Here is a 26,452-nt window from a genome sequence, read left to right on the forward strand (position 1 = left end):
TAGAAGCCGGAATGGAAAACATCTTGCAGCGGAAAAAGGATTTCGACGCCAAGATGAGAGCCTTCACGATTCCCCACAAGACCAAGCCAACCATGCGGGAAGTGGTCGAGGAGGAAGAGGAACAGGTCGAGGAACATGAGCCTGGCACCGAAATGGTCGACGACCAGGATGAGGATGAGAATACCTACGAGGCTTACAGCTATGAGGAGGAAGAGGACAGCAGGTTGGACGCCGAGTCAGCCACCTCTGACCCGCAGGAGGAGGATTACCTGGATGTCGACACCGAAAGCCCAGAAGAGGCGGTCGATACATACCCCTCGAGGCCATCGCCGCCAGACGACATCGGGGCTTACAACTCTGTGATAAGGTCGGCGGCAACAGCTTTCAAGCTCAAGCTCGACGAGGAGAAGCAGAAAGCGGACTTTCTCCTCGAGACATTACTCCCCACGCAAACAAGGAGCCAGTATCTTCCTATGCTAGACAGCGTCTTGGCGCAGGGGATGGAAGCATTCAGGGAGCCCGCAACATGCAAGGCAGTCACTCCCAGAACCGAAAAAAAGTACAAACATTCATCGAAGGACCCAGCCTACATTTGAGGCGTGGTCTCAGCTGACTCCATCATCACAGCCACAGCAAGAAAGAGGGCTAACTTGGCCACCACTTCTGGACCTCCTCCTGATAAGGAGAGCAAGAGGATGGACTTAGTGGGCAGAAGGATCGAACGGAATGGCGCGACCCAATGGCGCATGGCTAATTCCAATGCCCTCATAAGCAGGCACATGTACCAGATCATGGAGGAGCTAGGAAAACTGGTGAAAGACCTACCCCAGGAGGCCAGGCAGAACGCCGAGAAACTGGTGGAAGAAGGGAAGAATGCGGCAAATTGTTGCCTCAAGACGGCCCTGGATGGTGCAGACACCTCCAGCAGGCTCATGATGATGGGTGTCACGGAAAGAAGACACGCATGGCTCAGAATCTCTGGCTTTAAGCCTGAAGTGCAACACAGCATCTTGAACACTCCGTTCAACGGCGAGACGCTGTTCGGGACAACAGTTGACGACCAACTCAGTCAACTAAAGAAAGACAATGAAACTGCACGTTCCATGGGAGCTTTGCAGTTCAGAGGCAACAAAAGGGGCACCCAGTCACGGAGGCCCGGCGGAAGAGGTGGAAACCAGCCAGGTACTTCACACCAGGCTTTCCAACAGACGCACCAGGCTGACTCGCAGGCGCAACAGAGTCAACAGAAGCAGTCCTGGCAGTACCAGTCAAGGGGCCAGTCCTTTCGAGGGAGAGGAAATGGATGTGGACAGCATAAAAGAGGGGGCCAGCAGCCCGCCTCTAAATGACTTCAGAAACACCCGTGTGCCTGCCCACAGAAAGGCCCCCGGGGGGCAGCATGTACAAAGGGGTCAGGACACAATGGAAACTACCACCACGTAACACCAGTGGGTGGAAGATTAAGACTCTATCTCTAGGAATGGAGAGAGATCACATCAGACAAATGGATTCTAAACATCATCCAATAAGGGTACTGCTTAGAATTGGAAGGGAGACCAACAAGCAGGAGACCAAAGCGAAAGCCACTAACAAACGAACAGCTGCAGCGGCTTCAGGAAGAAGCGAGAGAGCTCCTTCAAAAGGAGGCCATAGAACGGGTTCCCTTCAAAGAAAGAAACAAGGGAATATACTCAACGTATTTCCTCGTGCCAAAGGTCGACAAGACAATGAGACCCATTCTGGACCTCAGGTTCCTGAACACATTCATAAGAACACAAAAATTCAAAATGACCTCCCTGCAGGAGGTGCTACCGCAATTGCAGATTGGGGACTTCATGGTCACAATAGACCTCAAGGACGCCTACCTGCACATACCAATGAACGTAACGCACAAACATATGCTCAGGTTCACGGTCGGAGACAGCCACTACCAATTCACTACACTAGCCTTCGGTCTAAAATCAGCACCGAGGGTCTTCACGAAGTGCCTCGCGGCAGTCGCAGCGCACCTACGAAGGAGGGGGATACACGTATATACTTACCTGGACGACTGGCTAGTGAAAGCAGACTCGTACCAGAAATGCAAGAAGGACGCACATACAGTGACGAGAACGCTGATAAACCTGGGGTTTTCCATCCATTGGAAAAAATCATCAATGGAGCCGGAACAAGTGAAGATCTTCTTGGGGGCACAGATCAACACCTTGCAGGGCAGAGTGTTCCCCAGCAACAAGAGAGCAGGGGCCCTGGTGAGGGAAGCTCGCCTCTACCGGAAGGGACAAGCTCTGACAGTGAGGACTGCGAGCAAGATCTTGGGGATGATGGCATCATGCATCCACCTGGTACCAAACGTACGACTGCACATGAGACCCATCCAAGAAAGGCTCCAGGAACAATGGTCACAAGCTTCAGGGAGTTGGGAGGATCTAGTGGTTGTGACGCACGCAGTGCAGAAGGAAATGACATGGTGGACCATGGAGAACATAGCAAAGGGAAAGCCTCTTACACCCCCAACACCAACAGTGACCATCACCACAGACGCATCCCTGATGGGATTGGGCGCTCACATGGAAGAGCTCAGTCAGGGGTCTGTGGACACCAGCAGATGCGTCGAAGCACATCAATTATCTGGAATTGAAAACAATCTTCCTTGCATTGAAAGCCTTCCAAACAAGACTGTACAAGCAGAGGGTGTTGCTGCAGACAGACAACACCACAGCGATGTTCTACATCAACAAGCAGGGTGGAACACAGTAAACAACGCTTTCGACACTGGCGCAGGAGATATGGAGATGGGCCATCCCCCTCAGGATAGACCTACTGGCCATACACCTACCAGAGAAGGAGAACATTCAGGCAGACTGGCTGAGCAGACAGACATCGACATCTCACGAGTGGGAGCTCAATGCCCAGGAGACGAAGTGGTTGTTCAACAATTGGGGAACGCCATCAGTGGACCTGTTTGCAACACACCAGAATGCCAAATGCCGAAGCTTTGCATCCAGACAACCCGAAGAAGGGTCCCTTGGGAATGCCCTATGGATAGATTGGTCCGGGACATTTGCTTACGCTTTTCCCCCGATACCACTGATACACAGAGTACTGAGCAAGTGCAGAGCGAGCAACATGACCCTGATACTGGTCGCACCACAGTGGGCCAGACAGACATGGTACTCGCAGCTCATGGAGATAGCACATAGTCCACCCCACAGATTCGGCAGAAGAAAAGACCTGCTCTCCATGCACAACGGAGAGGTACTGCACCCAGAGCCAGAGAGCCTGAGCCTGGTGGCGTGGCTCCTGAGGACATAGAATTCGCACACTTGAGACTGCCTGAGAGCACCCTCAGGGTCCTTCGGGAGGCACGAAGGCCCAGCACACGGAAGTGCTACGGGGCAAAGTGGAAGAGATTCACAATATGGTGCAGGAAGGAAAGACTTCACAATAAAATGAAGGACTCCACAGTGCTAAAATACCTCACGCACTTACTGGAGAAAAAACTCAGCTCGTCCTCCTTAAGAGTCCACTTGGCAGCGATAGTCGCCTATACAAGGGGTGAGATGGGCAGGAGCTTCTTCACCTCTCAGGTTGTGAAGAGATTCCTGGAAGGAGCGAAGAGGATCGCACCACCCAAGCGGTTGCCACCACCGGCATGGAACTTGAACATAGTCCTGACGGAACTCATGACGGAGCCCTTTGAACCGCTCCACAAGGCCTCACTAGAGATGCTGACCATGAAGACAGCTTTCTTGGTTGCAATAACGTCCCTACGACGAGTGAGCGAGCTTCAGGCGCTAACTCTGCAGGAACCATGCATACAAATACACAATGACAGGGTTGTGATGAGGACTGACCCACACTTCTTGCCAAAGGTGGTGTCCAGATTCCATATGAACCAGTCCATACAGATTCCGAGTTTTTTCCAAAAACCAACAAATAGTGCAGAGCGAGCCCTTCACACCCTAGACGCCAGAAGGGCGGTCATGCACTATATCGAGAGGACAAAAGGACACAGGAAGACAAAGCAGTTCTTCGTGTCATTCGCCAACAGTTTCTTGGGTAAGGCTGTAACAAAGAACACTATTGCACGATGGATCGTGCAAACAATCCAACTCTGCCACAAGTGGGCAGGACAAGAACTAGCAGAGGGACCACGTGCCCACTCCACTAGGAAAAAGGGTGCGACAATAGCCTTCCTGGCTAATACACCCATACAAGACATATGCCTGGCGGCAACATGGGCTTCAGTGCACACATTCACGAAGCACTACTGCGTTGATGTTCAAATGAACAAAGAAGCACAAGTTGGACAAAAGGTGCTCCAGCACATATTCAAGAACCAAAGCTCATCTTCTACCCAGCCGCCACAGAAATGAGAAACCGCTACAAAATCTATGCACAGCATAGTGAATCCAGAAAGATTCACGCTGCAAAACGAATAGTTTCTTACCTGTCGGTGTAGTTTTGCAGCTTGATGATCTTTCTGGATTAACTAGCGAACCCACCCACCTCCACCAGAAAGATGAGGCTGGAGAGAGAAAGAGGTGGTCAAAAAAAATAATTAAATGGATGACTTTTATACAAAGCGGTTAAAAAAAGTTTCACCTACATAGAACATTGCCATCACTTCGGAAACTAAAGAAACACGGAAAAAAGAATCCGAAGATGGCGCCCAAGGGTGGGAGCTTCCGCAGGAAGGATGCCGACGTCACCGGAAATACACCCAGGAAGGGGTGACGCCGACGCCCACCTGGGCGACGAAAAAAAACAAAGAAAAGACTACGAATCCGGACCCAACCACAAGACCGCAGAATATGCACAGCATAGTGAATCCAGAAAGATCATCAAGCTGCAAAACTACACCGACAGGTAAGAAACTATTAGTTATAAAACAGAAACACATTTTCATGAGCAAAGGTTACTTTAACCCCTGCCTCCAATGCTCTATTAACTGTGTATCCAACCTCAGGTAAAGGTGTTCCTGGTCTACCGTTACTTTTTACCAAAGGCTCCCTAATGTCGAATTTTTGCAGACAGAAAACTATTTTAAGCCTATTTTTAAATGTGGATAAAAACAGATTCTGGATTCTTTGGAGTGATTCTAAATACTGTCCATCATGACTGCTTGGCCAATAGCTGTGCAGATTGACAGGCAAGGGGTTAAAAAAGGAATTTTCAGTAGATATGCACAACCTTGATACTAAAATGTTCATGTTTTCATATACGTGCATTGATTTATCATCTGTGGGTGGTCATATCAAAGCATGAACGCACATTTATTGGTTACATAAATATGGAAATACACTAGTTTAAAATTCATTTCTTCGCAAAACTCACATTAAATATGGATAAATATATATACCATTAGCAAAATCAAATACGTACAAATAGAAATGACAAAAACAAAATACCATAACTGGGAACCCCAATTATACCTGAAAGTCCTACACGGGACAAATATCAAAAGATGCATCCCATCTATGTTTGCACCACAATGTCAATTCAAAAATCGGTGGAAAGGGCTGGTACCCAGGGCCACTCTAATGATACGATTCTGAGGCATTGCAGTTTCCTGCACAATTATGGGTTTGCCTCATTTGCCACATATCGCATCATCTGCTGCACAATATGCAGAAGTGTAGGTTCTAGCTGAAACAGGTCAAAAGTTCCTAAAAGAAAAAAACGCTGCAGCAACTGTTGCTGCGAATTAGTAGGCCCTTTTTCAAATGTTAACCGGGCTCTTTGTTGCTTATGGCTGTACTCACTTGTTAAACTGGTACTAATGGTGTAAAACCTTTGTCCATGCAGTATTAACATGTAAAAATGACAAACTAATGAAGCAATACCATCACAAAATGCACCGCATTATGATGCATAACGTGCCTTGTAGTGCTCCATAATTTAGTCAATCCTGCAACATAATTGGCTCCTTTCCTGTTGCATAATTCAAGTGGACTTGCAGGTACCATATTGCTCCAGCATCACTATGGGATTATTGGGGAGCCTTAACTGCCCCAAATGTAATGGTAACTATGTGACGTGCACTGCCATACTTATGTAAATACATTATCGCATGAACAAACTAAAACGGCACACACTTCTGCAGGCCCAAGTCTGAATAATCACTAAACTACGTGCACTATGTACAGCAGTGCCACTTGCACCACTCGCACAGAAAATAACTTTCCTTTGCCCAGCACCTGAATCTGATCCCACTTCTTGCACCTAGCGAGTCTTCTTCTCATGCCTTACATCCAAGAACCACATAAAACACACACAGCCCACAGCCTGCTCCAGAACCCTTAAGTCGGCTGAGAACTGCAAAAGAAAGGGAGTTATGAGAACATATGGTAAAACGACCAATCTCGAGACCAACACCTTCCACACAGCAGCCCAATCCCAACATACACAAGGTTCCCAATCTCCAAAGCACCCCCAAGACCACAACTTACAACACCCCGCCGCATTTTTACAGTTTCTGTTCCTTTCACTAGGTCACACCTTAAGCGCTCGCCTCCTGAAGACCCACAATGTTCCTGCAACGACGAAGACCCTAAACAGCCATACTCCAAGGTCCGTACTCGCTGCTACCAGTAAGTACACCAAGCTTACACTTAGCAGTCTGCTAAATGCGGCGATCCTTCTTATCCTTAAAACAAAGAGGCTGTCCCTCATCAAACGGTGTCTCCATTCTGCACCGCTACCCCCCACTCACAAGTAAAGTCCCTGCCCACTCTGCGTCCCCCAACGCAACAAACCTCATATGTGGCCCCCAGGCCGTGGATCACTGTGTTAGCGGAATACCTTCCGGGAACAGAGACAACAATTTTGCAGGATGCAGCAGCAAGTCCACAAGTGGGAACCCCACACCCAATTCCTCCTCCCATACTTTCACGAATGGGGGTTCCCTCAAATAGATCTGCTCGCAATGACTGACGGCTCCAAATACCCAAACTGCACTTCCAAGTTCCAACACCCACTATCGAAGGGCGACACACTATGTATGAGTTGGTCAGGTATTTTTGCCTACACTTTTCCTCCTCTCCCTCTCCTTCCATTTCTGGTTCGGAAGCTCAAGCAAACATCTCTCACACTAATACTAGTGGCTCCCACATGGTTCTGTCAGCCCTAGTTCATAACATTTCCAGACCACTTTGTAGTTTCCCCGTGAGATGCTCCTTAATAGGCCGGACCTTCTCACTCTGAACCATGGAGAAATCAGGCACCGAGATCCCCAGGCTTTCAACCTGGCGATCTGGCTCCTGATATCATAGAATTCAGTTACCTGAATCTACCCATAAATGTATGACCAAGTTTAAGGAAACCCATAGGCCTACCACCCAAGCATGCTACGTGCTGAGTGAAACAGGCTTGTTTGTTATTGTCATTCAAAACTAATTGATTCCTTCAATTCCACTACACAGAACATTGTTTGTTACCTGCTTCATTAACAACTCTGGGCTAGCATTCACCTCCATAAGGTTAAATCTCGTGTTAGCTGTCTATTTACAAAATAGTCAACACGTCTTGATTCAAAATACCAGTCATTAAAGCCTTCATGGAGGGGCTTAGGAGAGTAATTCCACCGCAGGTTCCACTTGCACCCTCATGGTATCTTAACATTGTTCTTACACGACTTATTGGACTTTCATTTGAGCCTTCGCATACCTGCCCCCTTCAGTTTCTCTCTTGTGTGTCATTTTTAATTCCTAATACTTCACGTAGACGTGTCAGTGAGCTTCAAGCATTAACCTTGGAAGAACCTTTCTTCCAGCTCCACACAGGCAGGGTGGTTCTCCGTAGCAGCCCTAAATTCCTCCCAAAAGTTGTCTCTCACTTTCACCTCAATCAATCGAGTTGCTGTTTTGTATCCCTCAACCAGACTTAGTTGTGGAGATGTCTATCCACACATTAGATGTCAAAAAAGCATTTATTTTCTACATTGAACTAAACTATTTTTTGCTTTTTCACTACCTCATAAAAAGTCTATATTAAAATCTAGTATTTCCAGATGTATACTTAAATGAATTCAAACATGTTACGCTAAAATCAAAAGCACTCTACCTACACCTTTTAGAGCACACTGGACTCTCAAGGAAGGAGCATCCATGGTTTTCCTAGGTAACATTCCAATAGCTGACATATGCAAAGCAGCTACATGATCTACACCACACATGTAAACAAAACATTATTCCGTGGATGTTCTAGCACGCCCACAAGCAGTGCTACTTATACTTTTCCAAATTGCAATACCCACAGGTTAGCAACCGCTTCTGGTGAGGACCGCTTTACAGTCTAGGCAAAGCAGGTGTATTACAGCCACACATGCCTTGAACAGAATGTTACTTAGCCTGTAAGCATCTGTTTGTGGCATGTAGTGCTATAGATTCACATGAGCCCACCATCCTTCCTGGCTATCTGTGGCTGCTGCAGTTTACTTCGTATAGACAGCTCTTTACTGACACTTACTCCACACCCCATTCTCACCCGCCTGTGGGAAAACAATCTTAACAGGGGAGTCGATGATCATACGCATTATCACCAAGAGGAGGAGTCCTTCTACCTCGTGATTTGAAAGACTTCTTCGATGAAACACAACTTGCACACATCCAGACCCAATACTAGATGCCAGGAGTATGCAAAGCATGTTAATCTACAGCACTACATGCCATGAACAGATGCTTACAAGGTAAGTAACATATTCCTTTAACTGGAGTATGAGAATCTCACTTTTGATCTTGTTCAATAAAACATTTCAATATATAAAAGTTGTGAAACGAGGAAGCTGTATTTACGTGTACCTTACCCTGTACCAGTTACAAATGTCATCTCTATTAAAATAGTTTCATGCTCTTTTATGTATAGATGCTTGATTCATCTGCTTAAGTAATTTGAGACTAAATCAGATTTTCTAGTCCATGTCATTTGATATATAGGGAATTAGCTCTGAAAATATTGCATCCAAGTAAAATCCACTCCTCCCCTTAGGCGCATCACCACGCAATAGTCTTGAGGTTTTGACACCTGAGGTTCCTGGCGAGAGGGATCGTGGGAATTGCATCACTTCATTACAACTTCATCCTAAAGGATGGGCCACGCTTCTTCGATGTTCAAGTAACACAGATGACCAAGAGGTAACACTAAAGAAGGCAGTTTTGAAAGTTAGAAATACCTCTGGTGGGCTAAAATAATGTGCTTAAATGTCTGAGTATGTATGCAAATTCGTAAATGCATGTTTTATTAATATATCTGTAATCCGATTAGGTAGCTGTACATCTTTACCGTTTCTGCTTCTGGTAGATTCTTGCCTTGTTAACTCTAGGACATCCTCTGTTTACTGCATTAGGATTCTAGATTTTATTTTCCTTTCCCAAACCCTTTCTGCTCCATCCAGAAACGTACAGTTCACTTGACATCTACATAAGCCATCCTATTACATTTTAATTTGATCCTTACCAGACAGCGCCAGCCATTTCGTTGCAATAGACCTGTGTCAGTGTACGAAAACTCACTTGAGGCTTAAATCCTACCCATTGCTTACCATTGGTTGCCTTTTTTGTTACTCATTCACTTGCTTCTTTTTCGATTGTGTGCCTTGTTCATCTGGTTTGTCCCTCTCCTGAAGTATATATTCTTACTTGTTTCCAAAATAAGTATATAAAACGATGATGATGGAATGCTTGAATTAATCTCAGCCACTGGTAATCATTCGTGCCACATCCCAGTCCATCTTTTTTTGTGCACACCATGCCACCTCAGTTTGGACCCAGCTATATGCAAATCAGTCTTGACACTGCTCCAATAGAAAAGTCCAGCCTGAACTGCCAAGACAAGGTCTCCCTAAACCGAAACACAAGCAATGTAGGACTGGTTTCGTCCTAGTTAAGGGCTCATCAGCCAGGTACAACTTAGTTCCAGTGACAGTGTGCATGGTACCCACGTCTAGGCATAACTATCCCACTTAGGGTGAGATGGAAAGTACACAAAACGGTAATGGATGGAATGCTTGAAATAATCTCAACCACTTGTAATCACTCTGTGCCTCATCACAATCCATTGTTATTTTGCACACAATGCCACCTTAGTTGTGACCCAGTTATATGCAAACCATTCTTGACCCTGCTTTAATAGGAGCAGTCCAGCCCTAATTGCCAAGCCCTCCCTGAACTCCCTTTACATGTGTCCTTCAGCCACTCTTTCATGTATGTATTGTTTTTTCTTTTTGTTTAGGTACTTCACAGCTACATGTGTCTTTCAGCCATCTCTTGTGACAGCTGACAAACAGTTTTTTACTTCAGTACTCCGCGAGTGCATTTCTTCTCCAGCTGTCTTCCATGTGTTTTCCCCTCCTCACCCCATTCTCAGTGTTGCCTTCTCTCCCCCTTGTGTTTCTTCCCCTGCCCTCTCTGGCTCTCTGGGCTTTCCTCTCCCTTGTTCCACCATTACCCTCATACCTTCAGTCTTTTTTAAAATGTTTTTCATTTTTTATAGTTTGGCACTTGGTATTCGTGAAAAGACAAAATGTGGGTGACTGTAGACACACATGCTCTGCGTACTCCTGTCTTCTAGTGTTGGGCTCAAATATTACAACTTGTGTTTATTTTCAAAGAAGTTTCGGATCACAAAATGTGCTGTGATTCCTCCCTTAGTCCACATTGCTCATGGGTGCCGACTACATCTCGGAGCGTTTTTTCCACTATCTAGTTTGTTTGTGCTCATCAGTGTCTCTGAGATCAATATGTTCCTTTTATCTTTTCGGGCCTAACTGTACCACTTCTCGAGACAAACAGCTTGACTAATAAATTCTTAACACTTGACCTATATTTGATGTTCCTCCCAACAGGAGCACCTCTTTACTTTGGCTGACAGTTTCGATACCCCAGTCTGTTACTCAGTCAAGTCTTCCTCGCCTCAGAGAAAACAGACAGGAAGGGGTTGATGGAATGTACATCTTTCCAATTTTGTCCAGACTGCAACACAAACTATTTCTGGGTGACCTTGTAAAGCATTTGCAACCTCTCCACAGTCATAACAAGATTACCTGTGTGTTCTGCCTCACCTTTCGGTGTAAAAAGAGGTTTTGGGTGTTCTTGAAAATGCAGCCGTCCTACTCTCTGATATCCTACATTTTTGGGGGAGCAGGTCCCTCTTGACATTGAAAAGGAAGCGACTGGTCCCTCTGAGATCCTAGCATCCTAGCTCCGCCATGAGGCATCTCCCTCGAGCGCCTCCAAGGAAGATGACCAGGAAAGGACACCTTCTGCATCAAACTAGCAGAGAACTGCACCAAGAAGATATAGCGACATGAGTACCATGGCAGCACAGAGCCAGAGTGCAAAATCCCACTTGCTCAAGTGCCCCTATTCCAAGCCAGAGCACCTTTCTTACAGGAGTTGTGCGTCCGGCTGCTAAAAGGTCAGAACGAAGGCCTCCGCCACCATCTCAACTTTGTCTTTGAAACCCCTCCCTTCCAAAGGGCACCTAACCTACCCCACGGATCCAAAATCATCAGAGACCAAACACTAAGTCAACACTGGGATGGAAGGAATCCAACAGTCCCATCCTGCAGAGACTAGCAGAAGAATTTGATGCCAGACAAAACCGGCATTTCATTAATCCAGAAACTGGCAAGATTTCTACTAAACCTTCCCCAGGGATTCCATTGATCTGGATCTATGACAGAATATCGACTACAAAAATATCGACCTACAAGAATATCGAGTCAACAATATCGAGGGCAAAAATATCGACATCCTATCTACAACATGGTAAGTACAAAAATATCGAAAAAATAATATCGTTGTAAAAAATATCGATGTTAAAAATATCGATTTTTTTTTTTAATATATATAAATGTAAAAGTAAGTATATAACACTAATAAATAAAATAAACATATTTAAAAGTATCTAATAATGTTTAAAATTAATAAATAAAAATATATACAGTAAAGATATAATATATATGTACTAAACAATAAGTATTAATAATTAATTTACTAAAAATACCCCTTTACCCAAAAACTGAAAACTGACCCTGAACCCTAAAAATACCCCTTTACCCATGAACTGAAAACTGACCCTGAACCCTAAAAATACCCCTTTACCCATGAACTGAAAACTGACCCTGAACCCTAAAAATACCCCTTTACCCAAAAACTGAAAACTGACCCTGAACCCTAAAAATACCCCTTTACCCATGAACTGAAAACTGACCCTGAACCCTAAAAATACCCCTTTATCCATGAACTGAAAACTGACCCTGAACACTAAAAATACCCATTTACCCATGAACTGAAAACTGACCCTGAACCCTAAAAATACCCCTTTACCCAAAAACAGAAAACTGACCCTGAACCCTAAAAATACCCCTTTACCCATGAACTGAAAACTGACCCTGAACACTAAAAATACCCCTTTACCCATGAACTGAAAACTGACCCTGAACCCTAAAAATACCCCTTTACCCAAAAACTGAAAACTGACCCTGAACCCTAAAAATACCCCTTTACCCATGAACTGAAAACTGACCCTGAACCCTAAAAATACCCCTTTACCCATGAACTGAAAACTGACCCTGAACCCTAAAAATACCCCTTTACCCAAAAACTGAAAACTGACCCTGAACCCTAAAAATACCCCTTTACCCATGAACTGAAAACTGACCCTGAACCCTAAAAATACCCCTTTATCCATGAACTGAAAACTGACCCTGAACACTAAAAATACCCATTTACCCATGAACTGAAAACTGACCCTGAACCCTAAAAATACCCCTTTACCCAAAAACAGAAAACTGACCCTGAACCCTAAAAATACCCCTTTACCCATGAACTGAAAACTGACCCTGAACACTAAAAATACCCCTTTACCCATGAACTGAAAACTGACCCTGAACCCTAAAAATACCCCTTTACCCAAAAACTGAAAACTGACCCTGAACCCTAAAAATACCCCTTTACCCATGAACTGAAAACTGACCCTGAACACTAAAAATACCCCTTTACCCATGAACTGAAAACTGACCCTGAACCCTAAAAATACCCCTTTACCCAAAAACTGAAAACTGACCCTGAACCCTAAAAACACCCCTTTACCCAAAAACTGAAAACTGCCCCTAAACACTCAAAATACCCCTTTACCCAAAAACCCAAAAATGACCCTGAACCCTAAAAATACTCCTTAACCCAAAGTTAAATAATATTATTTAATTAGCAATTAATAATTAATTAACAATAACAATAAAGTAAATATATTAGCACATAAGCTGTAATTAATATAATTTAATAATTATTATCATTTTTCCCCAATTAATTAATTAACAGTAACTAAAAATTATATATAAATAAATTACTCTAATAATGTAATTAACTAACTAATATTATTTAATTACCAATTAATTACTAATTTAAAATATGTACCAAATTATATTAATTAATTAACTAATTAATATTAATTATTTGCCAATTAATTACTTATAAATATTTAAAAACATATATTAATTAATTAATTATTATTAAATTACTCCCCACCCTATTCCCCTATAAACCCACATCCCGCTACAGAAAATATATATCAATTAATCAATTAATTATTTCCCAATTAATCAATATTAATTAGCAAATAATTATAATTAATTAATTAATCCTACTAATTATTAATCAACTTACCATAATTAAATTACTTCCCACCCTATTCCCCTATAAACCCACAACCCGCTCCAGTACTAAAACATCAAATTTACTTATAAATTTCTATATTATTATAGAAAATGTATACACATATAATAGTAATTATTTTAAATACTTAAATTAAACATATAACACATACATAATAAAAAACTATAAAATAATACAAATATCGATATTAGTGTCATCGAAATTATTAACATCGATATATATGCTATCGATATTACTAACTTCGATATTACTTACATCGATATTAAGTATTTCGATATTACTTACCTTGGGTCGATATTCTGTCCTACGATATTCTTGCCTTCGATATTATGCTCCTTCGATATTACAGACTCGATATTATGGTAAGTCGATATTTACAACTCGATATTTTGACTGTCTACCCATTGATCTCACTGTCCATGATTTCAAAGAAGCAGCGGCTCAGTTTTGAGGAGGATCTCACCTTCAATGCAATGTCCCTAGCAAGGCGGCCTTTGACAAAATCAGTTTGTGAGTTACGAATAAGTGTAGGGATATAAGTTTCCAATCTAGTGGCTAAGATTTTCACATCGATTTTGGCTTTCAGGTTTAAAAAAGAAATAGGATGGATTTATTTGGGATCAGAGTGATCCTTGCCCTCCTTCGGAATGACCACTATGGTGGCCTCGGCGGCTGAACCCGAGACAATCCCCAATAGGACATAATGATCAAAGACATTTTTTATTGTGGCTGATAAAAAAAAATGTGTACAACACTTATAGAAGCCTTTTTCTAAGTGTTTGAGGACGCTAACATCTTTTTCCTGCCGTGAGGGGAACGGCTTGTTGATGCCCATGACTCCTGGGTGTGTCCATATCGCTGTGAGGGGAACGGCTTTCTCTGGCTTGCAGCGCCGCCGCGAGGTCAGGGACTACAATCCCCAGGTGCCCCGGCGGCCACGGCGCACGAGTGATGCCATCGGAGCGCCCGGAGGCGCTTGAAAACCGAGGAGCGCCGAGCGCTCAGTGGGAACCTTTTTCTAAGTGTTTGAGGACGCTAACATCTATTTCCTGCCGTGAGGGCAATGGCCTGTTGATGCCCACGACTCCTGAGTGTGTCCATATCGCCGTGAGGGGACGTTTTTCTCTGGCTTGCAGCGCCGCCACGAGGGCAGGGACTACAATCCCCAGGTGAAAACCGAGGAACGCCTCTCGCCCCGCGAGTCGCGTGCGGGAGATGCCCGGGACAAGGGTGGGGCCATCTGTGGCCATCTGTGGCCATCAGGGGCCAGAGGAGGCCGGGACGGGCTACTCCCCTTGGCCTTAAAGATGGGGAAGCGCAAACTGGCCTTCTTACCTTCGCCCTCTTTAATGTTCAAAGTGCCCAGGAAGTCTGAGACAATTTCATATCTCACATCTGCAGTTGGGGCCTTAAGCGCAGAAATCGCTAATGCGGAGAAGGAACTGGGACTAGATATACCGGCAATCACACAAACTGACACAGAACTCTTGGACTTATTGGACCATGCTCCCCCTATCCCAATAGAACCACATATCGTACTCGTGAATTCCCCGCAGGTTTATCCTCTCACTCGAGATCCCATAGAAGCCCCAGGGAGTGACAAAATGTTGCAGTCTGAGGGACATGAATCCGTCACTCATTAAGGAAAACGTAACAGTGGGAAAAGCTCCCGGAAACAGTCTAAAGCAAGATCAGACAGACCACCTAATCCTAGCCTATCCGCCAATTTGGTCGATCTGGTGGAAGGCTTATTTGAATCACGTCTGGAGCCGGCACTTGTGAGCATTGGAAAGGACATAGTGGACTCCTTGAACTCTTGCGTGGCAAATATTCTAAAGAAATGCAAACATATTGATGAGTTTATGAGGGAGTTCAGGTCACATCGTTCTGACCCTTTGCATAGAAAGGAGGAGCGAGAAAGTTCAAAGCGGATAGGTAGTCAGCGGGCAGCCCCAGAACCCCGGCCTTGTCAATCTCCCCATATCCAGCCCACGACCCAAAAAACCCAAGGGATCAGGGCTGATTCAAACCCTGGGGGACAGCAGACCAAATCTTTGGTCCCTAAGCCACTACTGCCCATTGGTCATGAGCTCTCTCTGGGCCTGGCCACACAAAGTTACGCACATTAAACCTCCCCCCTGACGCCGCACCCTTAGTGGTAATCTTAACTGGGGTACCGTGCCTAGCCAATGGCTCTGTGGAAACTGAGGGTGATCTCATGAACAGGACAAAAAGGTGGTGTTCCCAGTTTAGCAGTGGGAGCGTTGATGTAGCATCAAACATCATTATGGCTAGACGGGTTGGGTGGGTAGGGAAGAGAGATAAATGTATAGCGGGTGACTGTGTGGTGGTTAATTTTAAGAGCCCAAACGTTGCTGATAGTCTACTGTGGGACGCTTCACAGATTGATGGTTCTGGCATAAGGCCGCTTCCTCTGGGCTACTTTTATCCCCCTCCTTCCCACTTACAGATCAGATCTTATACACCGAAATTGCAACAGTTTTTACGATCCCACTCTAGAGTACCTGACATGAAGAATAACTCTTATCAAACACCACAGGCCCTATTGAGGGAAGAGGGCCGGGTCCCAGCCCCTTCAGGTTCGCCAGACTTACATCGTGCAGGAATGCACCCTGGATTAAATCTATCAAATAGGTTCTCTCCCCTTTCCAGTTTGGAAACCAATGATTGACCATCACGCACACAGCAGGGTGGCATAGGACGGAATAGGCCGGTTGAACTTCTCCCCACCCACAAATTACTTGGTTGGAATGTGGCAGGGTTGAGAAACAAAACTGCTGATGAGAGGTGGACACACTTCGTGACACAACACGATATTATTGCACTACAGGAGACCTGGGATATAGGAAATAATTACTGCCTGGATGGGTACTGTAGTTTCTTTGTGAAGGCGGTCTCTGGACTTGGTGGTTGACCAAAAGGAGGATTGCTTATGCTTATATCACTGAAACTTGCTGGGTCTTTTAGAAAGCTGGAGACGGCCTCCGATAATATTTTGTGTTTAGAGTGGGTTAGTCCCAATCATTCAACTGTTTTGTTGATAAATTTTTATAATGCTCCTGAGAAGGACTTGCGGAACACTCACCTTAGTTCCTTGGTGAGTTCTATAGATGAATTCAGGTCAAAATATAATGCTTTATTCGAAATAACATTAATGGGAGATTTTAACATTCATCCGTGTGGTTGGGACTGCTTGGCAGAACACCAATTGGGGCCCCCCGGATCCATTACCACCCATTTTGAACACACCTCACAAGGGGAAGAGCTGGAAGATTTACTAGCTAATATGAATTTGTTCGAGGTAGATTAGGGAAGGGGGGAGGATAGGGTCCCGACATTTAAAGGCAGAGATGCTGACACAGTGATCGATTTTATTTTTGTCTCACCAGGAATAGTAAATGTGGTCTTTTCTTACAAAGTTGTAGTCTCAGTCTTCAGTGACCAAAACCCCCTGGTACTGTTGCTGACCTTTGGTGATGTTATAACCAGACGGGAGGAGAGTCTTACAGATACTAACAACGTAATTCCCAAAGATCAGGGCAGGAGACTTAATTGGGCTACGGTGGTCCCAGATACTTTTATGAAGGATCTTGTAACCAAGGCACATGCAAACATGGCAGTCTGCTTAGATAGCACGGCAGATGGTAAAGCCATTGTTGGTGCCTATGTCTCCATCTGTACACAAATTAACCAGGACCTAAAGTCTAACAGCAAGCGGATAACCTCAAACCAACCTAGGTGGTTTGATGCGAACTGCTCGGAAGCTCATAAAAAATTATTGCATGCCCTAAAACAAAAGCCCAGAAATCGTGAGCTTGTTGCTGGGCGAAGGAAAAACTACAAATTGGCCATAGCTAATTGTAAAAGGGATATTAATAGGGAGGCCTGGGTTAACCTTATGTCTACTGATGTTCTTAGAGACAGCAGCAAATTTTGGGCAATCGTTAATCACCCCTATTTTTCTGGTTCAGACAATTCTGTTTTGGATTGTGTGATCCCTGATGAGAAATGGGTTGCCCACTTTAGTAAGATTTATGACATCACGGAGGGCGCCACAGATAAGATGGGTCTCGTACATATGCACCCAGCCCCCACGTTATGTTTTAATTAGGCAGAGGTCCTAAGGGCCATAGAGGAGATGACAAAAAATAAAGCACCCGGGCCTGATGGCGTCCCTGCGGACTTATACAGGACCCCACTTAAATTCTGGACGAAGACATTAACAAATGTCTTCAATTCCACTAGCACCTCAGGGTTCCCTTCGTCCTGGGCAACCTCCATAATAATGTGAAAGTGACCCCGCCTGCTACAGGCCGATTTCCCTGATTAACTCTGCCGTTAAGATCCTGGGCAGAGTCATCCTGCATAGATTGGAGGACTGCCTGAAGGAGAGGGGGTCCTTTCCAACCTGCAATATGGGTTTAGGTCCAAAAGAGGCACCCTTGACCAATGTCTAAATCTTTACATGCTAATCCGCAAATACACCCCAGGCCAAGGATGGCCTGTTATATATGGCCTTCATGGACCTTTCTTTGGCCTTCGACCCCGTCAACCGAGCGAAGCTGTGGCCCATTTTATATAATAAAGGGATTGACCCGTCTTAAGTTAATTTTATGGCTGCTCTCCACCAAGGACTATTAGCTTCTATCAGAGTCAACAATGAGGGGGGATGCACCAGCTTTTTTAGGTCCAAACGAGGCGTCAGGCAGGGCTGCATCTTGGCGCCCCTCCTGTTCACCTCATATATAAACTCATTGGAAAAATCTTTGGAGGGAGCGACATTAGATGTACTGCGAGCTGGGGACTCTGCGGTGCCAGTACTTCTTTACGCGGATGACTCGGTGCTATTGGCCCGCACAGGACTGGGGCTGCAGAGACTCCTAGATGCATTGGGGGAATTTATGCGTTCTTTAGACCTCCAGGTAAATAACAAAAAATCCCACGTCATGGTCGCAGGTAAACGACCTAAGACCCTTAGAATAAAAATCTTTACCTGCAATGGGGCGGATGTATCCAGGGTTCCGGTATTCCCATATTTGGGCGTCATCTTCGACGAAAGGGGCACCTGGGGACCCCAATGGAAAGCTAAAGGCCCTGCTGTTACTAGATCAACCTCAGCCCTTATGGGCTTTGCAAAATGGTTGGGGTCACGTCCTATCGAAGCTTTGTTAAGAGTGTATAAGTCCAAATGCTTGTTTATAGCTTTGTATGGCGCCTCATTGTGGGGGGTTTTACCTCAAGGTAAATTGCAGATTATAGAGAACAAATTTCTCAGATCCCTATTAGCGGTCCCCCAATCCACTCCAGTATTTTCGGTGCATTCTGAACCAGGACTGTTATATTACCGATCAGTTACACTTGGCCCCCCTGATTTGCTGGGCCAAAACTTGGCTCAACAATGAGATTACATTGAACCACACTATCTTAAAAGATTGTATGGCACTATATTTACCAAACAAAATTCCCTGGCTATCCTATATTAAAGACACTCTGCAAATTGGGACGGCCAAAATTATACGCATCACCAAACTCGTTGCAGAAGGGTGACATAAACTGGATTAAGGACAACTTTCTGGGATTAGCTGTGCAAGAACGGGAGGCGGTGGAGTTGTTAAAACCTAGTGTCGGGGCCAATTATATGCTTCTGACCACGCCACTCAATGAACCTTACCTAAAGATCGTTACTCTCCTGTTCCATCGACACCTTCTTGTCAGATTTAGATTTAATATTATTCAGTTCTCCCTGGGTTACTTTCCAGTATGGGGAAAATCAGATCAGTACATTCCCTGCAGTTGTGATAATTTTCCTTAATGCACTTTATCATGTTCTGTGACCATTTTGCTGATATCAGAAAACAGTTTCTGGTACCTCTGCTGAGAGATGCGGGTTTCACACAAGTGTGGCCTGCACTCATGTATTTACAACTGTTGGGCAGCACCCGGGTAATATTCGGGGTTGCCTGCTTCTTGGTTGCAGCTATGCGCATTAAGTCCAAAAGATCGATAGTGAATGTCTTAGAGGTGTGATTCTATTTTATTCCATTTTATATACAATTTTATTCTGCTGTGTATGGTGTTATTTATTTATTCTTAATTGTACATTTGTGATGATGAATTGGTTTAAATTGTTTTTAATCTTGGAATAATTTACTGTAATTGCTTTTATGATTTTAATTAATCGAATAAAGTATGATATGACTATGACTTCTAGAAGATGGTTAGAAAGCCATTCGGACCCGGAGCTTTGCCCGAATGCATCGCCTTAATGGCTTTAACAATTTATTAAGATTCTATTGGTTTATTCGAGTGTAACCTTTCAGTATCAGACAAGAAAAGAGGGCGAAGAAACTCAAAACATGTTAATTTATCACACGACAATTGGGGAGGGTGTACAATGTCTCGTAGAAGTCTTGAATAACAATCATATCATGATTGAGGAGTTTTTTTGAGCCGTTCTTGTCTGTAATATGGGAAATTTGGGTGTTGAGATTGGTATATTTAAGGGTAGCTACTAATAGTTTACCAGCTCTATTACAAAGTAAAAGATGTCCGTATTTTTGAGCAAGAACACAAAGGTAGGCTCTCTTACTAACAATGGAATTAAGGAGTATTTTAGTTTAATATCCTGCAGGAGGGTCTTCTCATTGGAATGTCTGTATAGATCCTCTCTCCGTTTGATTTCCTCCCCAAGGGATTGAAGTGTGCTTGTAATATTGCTGTTTCTTTCGGACTCGTTGTCCAATATCTCGCTATTCCAGCGCCGCATGCGACCTCCACCTTTTTCGGTTAGGCTAAGAATGGATAATGAGGGGGGCGTGGCCTGTTGGCCGCTAAGATGGCCGCGTAGTCTCGAGGCTCGTCCGACGGTCGGCAAAAAAAAAAACCTAAATCCGGTCTTCATCCTGCCACCACTCTCCCGTCTGTCACGGATCCTGACAGTGGGAGGGCTCCGGCGCCGGAGAGACTGCTCCGGTCCCTCTCCGCCCCCGTAAAGCGTAGGGATGCAGCCCAACTGCAGCGGCCTAGCCAGGGACTGACTCTGGCCTGTGGCGAAAGTACAGCCCCGGCCTCGCGTGCGGACGAGGCCGGGCTTCTGTGATGGCGCGTCGGGGACGCACAGAAGACACAGGCGGCTGCCCGCGAGAGACTGAGAGCGCCTCCCCGCTGAGGCCCCAGAGGATCAGTGGGCATCGAGCGACACTCGACTGGGTGTGGTGCAGAGGGAGGACGGCTGGAGGCACCGGTGAGGAGCTGCTTGGATCCTGGGCCACAGGTTGGCGGACTCAGGGACAGGGTCGGACGCTGACCCCAACCAACAGAAGGCTGAGACAGTGCGCGCTGCTGGGTCTGGGTTGTGCCCACCGGTGTGCAGACGGCCTGTAGGGAGGCTCCAGTGACGCTGCAGATCGGTGGTGGAGGCTGGGAATGATGGCGCCCGGGGTGCGTGGCCGGAATAATGGCGGTGAGACTGAGGGCTTTGGCAAACGGGGTGGCTCCAATGGCGCCTCGGGACTCCCCTCCAAGACTGTTGTCAAACCCAAAAACCCCACTGTCACTCAGGCCAACACCATTGACAAGTACACGGCCCGATCGGTGGAGGAGGCGATGCTCACATAGGAAATGTGGCGGAGGGGTCTGAGCCGTCGCTGGCTGCCATTATGCAAGCCATACAGTCACTGGGCACGACACTGGAGACAAAGATCGATAAGGTGGCCATCGAGTTGGCGTTACAGCGAGCGGACCTCAATAAAACATCGGAGAAAGCTGCTCAGAATGCTACAGACATTGGCGAACTTCGGCGCACCACCAAACCGCTACAGCAGCAGGTCCAGCATCTGACCCACCAGCAAAAACTGAATACGGCACAGCTGGAGGACCAGGAAGGAAGGGACCGAAGAAAATGGAGGGGCCAAGCATGGATCTGTTCTTGGAGGACCTCCTTTTAAAACGCCTTCAGCCCAAGAGACTTTCCAAGTTCTTTATCATCAAACGTGCGGATCGGGCTCCGGTCCCCCTTCGTCTCCCGGGGGCCCCTCCAAGGACTATCATCGCCCAGATTCTCAATTTCCGAGACCGGGACGCCATTTTGCAGGCGGCACGTCAACATGGTGACCTCCGGATAGAAAATGCGGTGATAAGGTTCTTTCCTGACTTCACGTACAAGGTCCAGCAGGAGCGCCGCTCGTTTGACGGAGTCAAAAAGGAACTTCGAGCGCTGGACTTCAAGTACATGATGTTCTTTTCAGCACGCCTCAAGATCTTGGTTGAGGGCAAATCCTTATTCTTTACATCCCCTGAGGAAGCCATGGCGTGGATTGAAGAAACGCAGCGGCCCTCGCATGGCTCACGCCAGGAGGGAGGATGGCGGAATGCAGAGGCCCAGTCCCCAGCATCTTCGTAGGTCTCCGTGGGAGGTGACTCTCAGAGGCAGGGCGCTCCTCCGACGCCGGACAGAGATGGGATACGCAGCTTGTCAGCCTCGCCGGACTTGGGCTGATTCGGATGGGAGAGGCCTGGTGCAAGTATATAATTAGGCAACGTGCCCTCCTGGCGGACTCCCATGTGGGTCTGATTGCTACTTTGTGATGGGAATTTGGTGGCCTGACGCGAACAAGAACTGAGGGGTGGGGGGCAATCTTGCCCCTGGCGTACATGTGGTAAAGTACTGTGGGTATGGGGGGGGGGGAACATGATTGAGGGTGGGAGATGTATGTGGTGCTAGGTTTTCCACCAGACACTCTGACATGGAAGGGTGATTTGGGCTTGTGGAATGGGGGCGGGCAGCACCCTCAGGCTGATCTTTTGGTTGCTACTTTTACCCCTTAGTTTTTCGTTGATTGGGCGACAGGCGCTCTGCTTGTTGTGGTATGCGGGACCCGTTTGGCCTGCGAAGCAGGGTGTGGGGGGGGATCCGAGGGTTGGGGAGGGAAGGATGCAAGTTTGTTTATGATTTCAATGTTGGTTTTTTACCAAGTTTAATTGGCTCCTGAGGCACGGTAGATGGGTGGTGGGAGGTAGCAGAGTTCTGCATATCCCTTTACAGTTTCTACTGATCTACATTTATGATACACATGGCGAAGGCACAGACAGTCACGGTACTATCCTGGAATGTTAACGGCTTGCGGGACAAGATTAAACGCACCATGGTCCTTAAATATTTGCCTAGGCACGGCCCCGATATAAGTTTTGCTTCAAGAAACTTATTTGGTAGGGAATCACTATAAGGCCCTCAATAGATTTGGTTACACACTTAGGGCGCATGCCGGTTTTATACTGGCTCCAGGGGCGCCGGGATCCTGATAAAGAATTCCCTCCCGCTGGTAATCTGGCAACAGTGGTTGGATCCCCAGGGGAGGTACGCAGCTATCACGGGACAGTGGGAGGCTCTAACTCTAAATATTTGCTCACTTTACGTCCCTCCGAGGTTGCACAGAACAACCCTCCCTGACATAGGGAAACTGCTACTAGACATGCCGACTGGGGTCCTACTCCTAGGGGGCGACATGAACGATGTTATGGTAGGGGACATTGATAGGTCACCGGGCTCATCCCCCAGAGGGAGGGTGAGCCACCTCCGGGATTTCGTGCAGGCACTGGGCTTGGTTGACCTCTAGAGGGCCCATAACCCCCCCGGCAATACACACATATATCTGCTGCACATGGGTCGGGGCCCAGACTAGATTACCTACTCACACAAGTGAGTGGCATGAACTCCTTCCATAGTGGGTGTCATAAGGCAAGATGCATCTCGGACCATTCTCCAGTGGAGGTGCAGCTGCGGGGCCCTGGGAGGGACTGGAGTGCACCCCCTTGGCTGGACACTTTCCTGTTTAAAGACCAGGAGTTTCAGACACCGTTTAGGGAGCATGTAGACCAATACTTCATGGATAATGTCAGCTCAGTTCGGTTGCACAGCATAGTGTGGGAGGCCTACAAGACTGTAGTCAGGGAATTTGTGCAAGCGGAGGTGGGGAAACGGAGGAAGGAGAAAAGTGCCCAGATAGATAGGCTTGAACTGGAGTTTCAGGAATTAGAGAAGCAAAGAGAGGAAACGCAAGAGCAACAGCAGGATAGGCGGCATAAACTCCACCTCCTGGAGAAAGAAATGTGTGATGTGCTCTGTGATCAGGCGAGGTCGCGAGCACTAGCTACCCAGCGGCGTGTGTATGATCTGGGAGACAAGGCCAACAAGATGATAGTCTGGCTGGAGAGGAGGGATAGGGATCGTAACTGGGTGCCTGGGATTCGGACACAGTCTGGGGCGGTGCGGACCAAGATTGTGGACATAGCGGAAGAGTTTGCTTGTTATTACGAAACGGTCTATCTGTCCCAAACTTAGCAGAGTGAGAGATAATGCGAGGACTTCTTGGCCCCCCTACAGCTGCCCACGTTGTAACCAGCAGATAGGGACATTCTGGACTCCGAGATTACATTGTCGGAGATAGAACACGCCATGGGTGACTTGCAGGCGGGGAAGGTGCCGGGATCCAACGGCTTCCCGGCGAAGGCGTTTAGGTGTGTCTCCAGTAGAATCGCACCCCATATGCTGGAAATGTACAAGGAGGCTCAACAGGTGGGGCGGCTTGCGAAAGATCTTAGCTCAGCTACGATGTTGGTGATTCATAAATCCGGTAAGCAGCAGGAAAGGTGCAGTTCTTACAGGCCAATATCACTCCTAAACTTCAAAACAAAAGTTCTGGGCAAGATTTTAGCCACCAGACTGGGAGTGGTGGTACAATCTCTGATACACCCGGACCAGTCGGGTTTTATGCCACACAGAAGCACGCTGCTTAATTTGAGGCGTCTATATGGGGTGATACAGATGGCATCGGCCTGACCTGGCACACCAGCGGCCCTGCTCTCGCTGGATGCTCATATGGCTTTCAACAGCATGGAATGGCACTACATTTACGCAGTCTTGGCCAAGATGGGGTTTGGAGACAAATTTCGAGCATGGATGAAACTGCTATACTCAGACCCACTGGCGAGAGTAAGGGTTAATGGTGCATTGTCTAGGGAGTTTCAACTAGGGTGGGGCACGAGGCAGGACTGCCCGATCTCTCCGACCCTGTTCACCTTAGCGCTGGAACCATTAGCGACGTGGGTGCGGGCGGACCCCCGAGTGTGGGGTTTAGATCTGGGGGGAGGCTCGGAGGAGCACATTTCTTTGTACGCCGATGTCCTCCTGTACGTTCAACGACCAGCGGCTTCCATACAGAGACTGCTGGAGATCCTTCATAGGTTTGGTACCTTTTCAGGGTACTGCATGAACTGGGATAAATCCCTGGGTCATGTGTTGGCGGGCCCGACGCCGTGCCTCAGACGTGAGTACGGAGGATTGGTGTGGAAAGAGGTCTTTCGCTACCTGGGGATCTGGATAGCGAAGACTGAGTCAGAATACATGCGTTTGAATGTCTCGGCTCAGCTGAAGCACCTACGCGGCGACGTCGAGCACTGGAGGACTCTTCCTCTGTCCCTAATGGGGCGAGCGGTCCTATTTAAAATGATGGCCCTCCCCCGTCTGCTTTATGTGCTACAGAGCGCACCGTTCATGGTACCGGAGCAATTCTTTCATACGATTGAATCGGAGCAGCGCTCTTTGTTATGGAGTGGGGGTTGCCCGAGGATCGCTCTTAAGAAATTACAGAGGGGAATGTACGAAGGCGGGCTCGCAGTCCCAGATGTCCGGTTGTATTACTGGGCGACCCAGCTGGTCAACGTTAATGGCTGGGAGTTTGCTCCTTTGGAGGAGCTGGTGGACCGTATGGTGTTCGGGGCTGGCACCTTTCTGTCGCCCTTTACAACAGAGGCAGATGCAATAGGTCTCTCCCGCCTCAAACGGCAGCAGTGGTAGGGGTTTGGAAACGTGCGACGAAGTTGTTGGGATGGAGGGGTGAAACTCACAGCTCAGACCCCTTTGTGGGCCGGGAACTTTCTTCCGGCGGTGGCAAAGTTAAAAGACCTCCACGCATGGAGCCTTATAGGCATTGATAGACTAGGGGACCTCTGGAGAATGGGGGGCCCTACAGGCAGAATTCCAAATGAGGAGCGGGGAGTTCCTACACTATCAGCAGCTTAGACACGCCATTCATTAACCTCTGTTGGCCGGAGAGCAACTCCCGGAATATGCCCCACTGGAGGACAGACTGTTAATGGACCCAATGGTAGACAAGGCAATCTCCCTGACGTACAAAAAACTTATTAACAACCTGACTGTTCCCCCTGTGGGAGAAATGGGAATCAGACGTAGGGTTATTGGATGACGACGACTGGAGGGAGGCACTGCAAGGCCCGCGAGAGGTGGCAATTCGAGCTAGGTTTAGGCTCATCCAGCTCCGTATTCTACATCGCTCATACACCCCACGCATGACACAGTATAGAATAGGCTATGTGGACATGAAATTCTGCCTGAAGGGTTGTGGGGAGGAGGGCACGTTTTTCCATATATTGTGGGATTGTACCAAGATCAGGGCCTATTGGTCTAGATTATCTGATATCATGGCGGAGGTAGTAGGGTCTGAGGTCCCCCTGGAAGCTTGATGGCACATCTTAGGGGTTAGGAGCGATATCACATGGCCGAAAGGAGACAAGATATGGTTAGCCCTAGCTAGCATGGTTGCAAAACGGAACATAGCGAGATTATGGGGGAATGAGGTGGTGCCAACAGTGGAGGACTGGGAGAGGGACCTGGACTGGTGCCAAAGGGCCGAAAGAGTCATTTATAAAAGTAGAGGGTGCCCTAAAAAGTGGGAGAA

The 26,452-nt window shown here is 46.7% G+C and overlaps 1 protein-coding gene across 1 annotated transcript in view; it reads left to right on the forward strand.

Annotated features, from left to right (window-relative positions):
* DCAF10 (DDB1 and CUL4 associated factor 10) overlaps positions 1-26,452 on the forward strand; it is a 218,976-nt gene that overhangs the window by 176,039 nt on the left and 16,485 nt on the right. Inside the window, exon 6 of the mRNA XM_086961863.1 lies at positions 8,989-9,134. Coding sequence (XP_086817989.1) covers positions 8,989-9,134 — 146 coding nt within the window. The remainder of the gene's footprint in view (positions 1-8,988; positions 9,135-26,452) is intronic.

Source organism: Lissotriton vulgaris, chromosome 3_1, assembly GCF_964263255.1.
Source record: "Lissotriton vulgaris chromosome 3_1, aLisVul1.2, whole genome shotgun sequence".
Lineage (NCBI taxonomy): Eukaryota > Metazoa > Chordata > Amphibia > Caudata > Salamandridae > Lissotriton > Lissotriton vulgaris.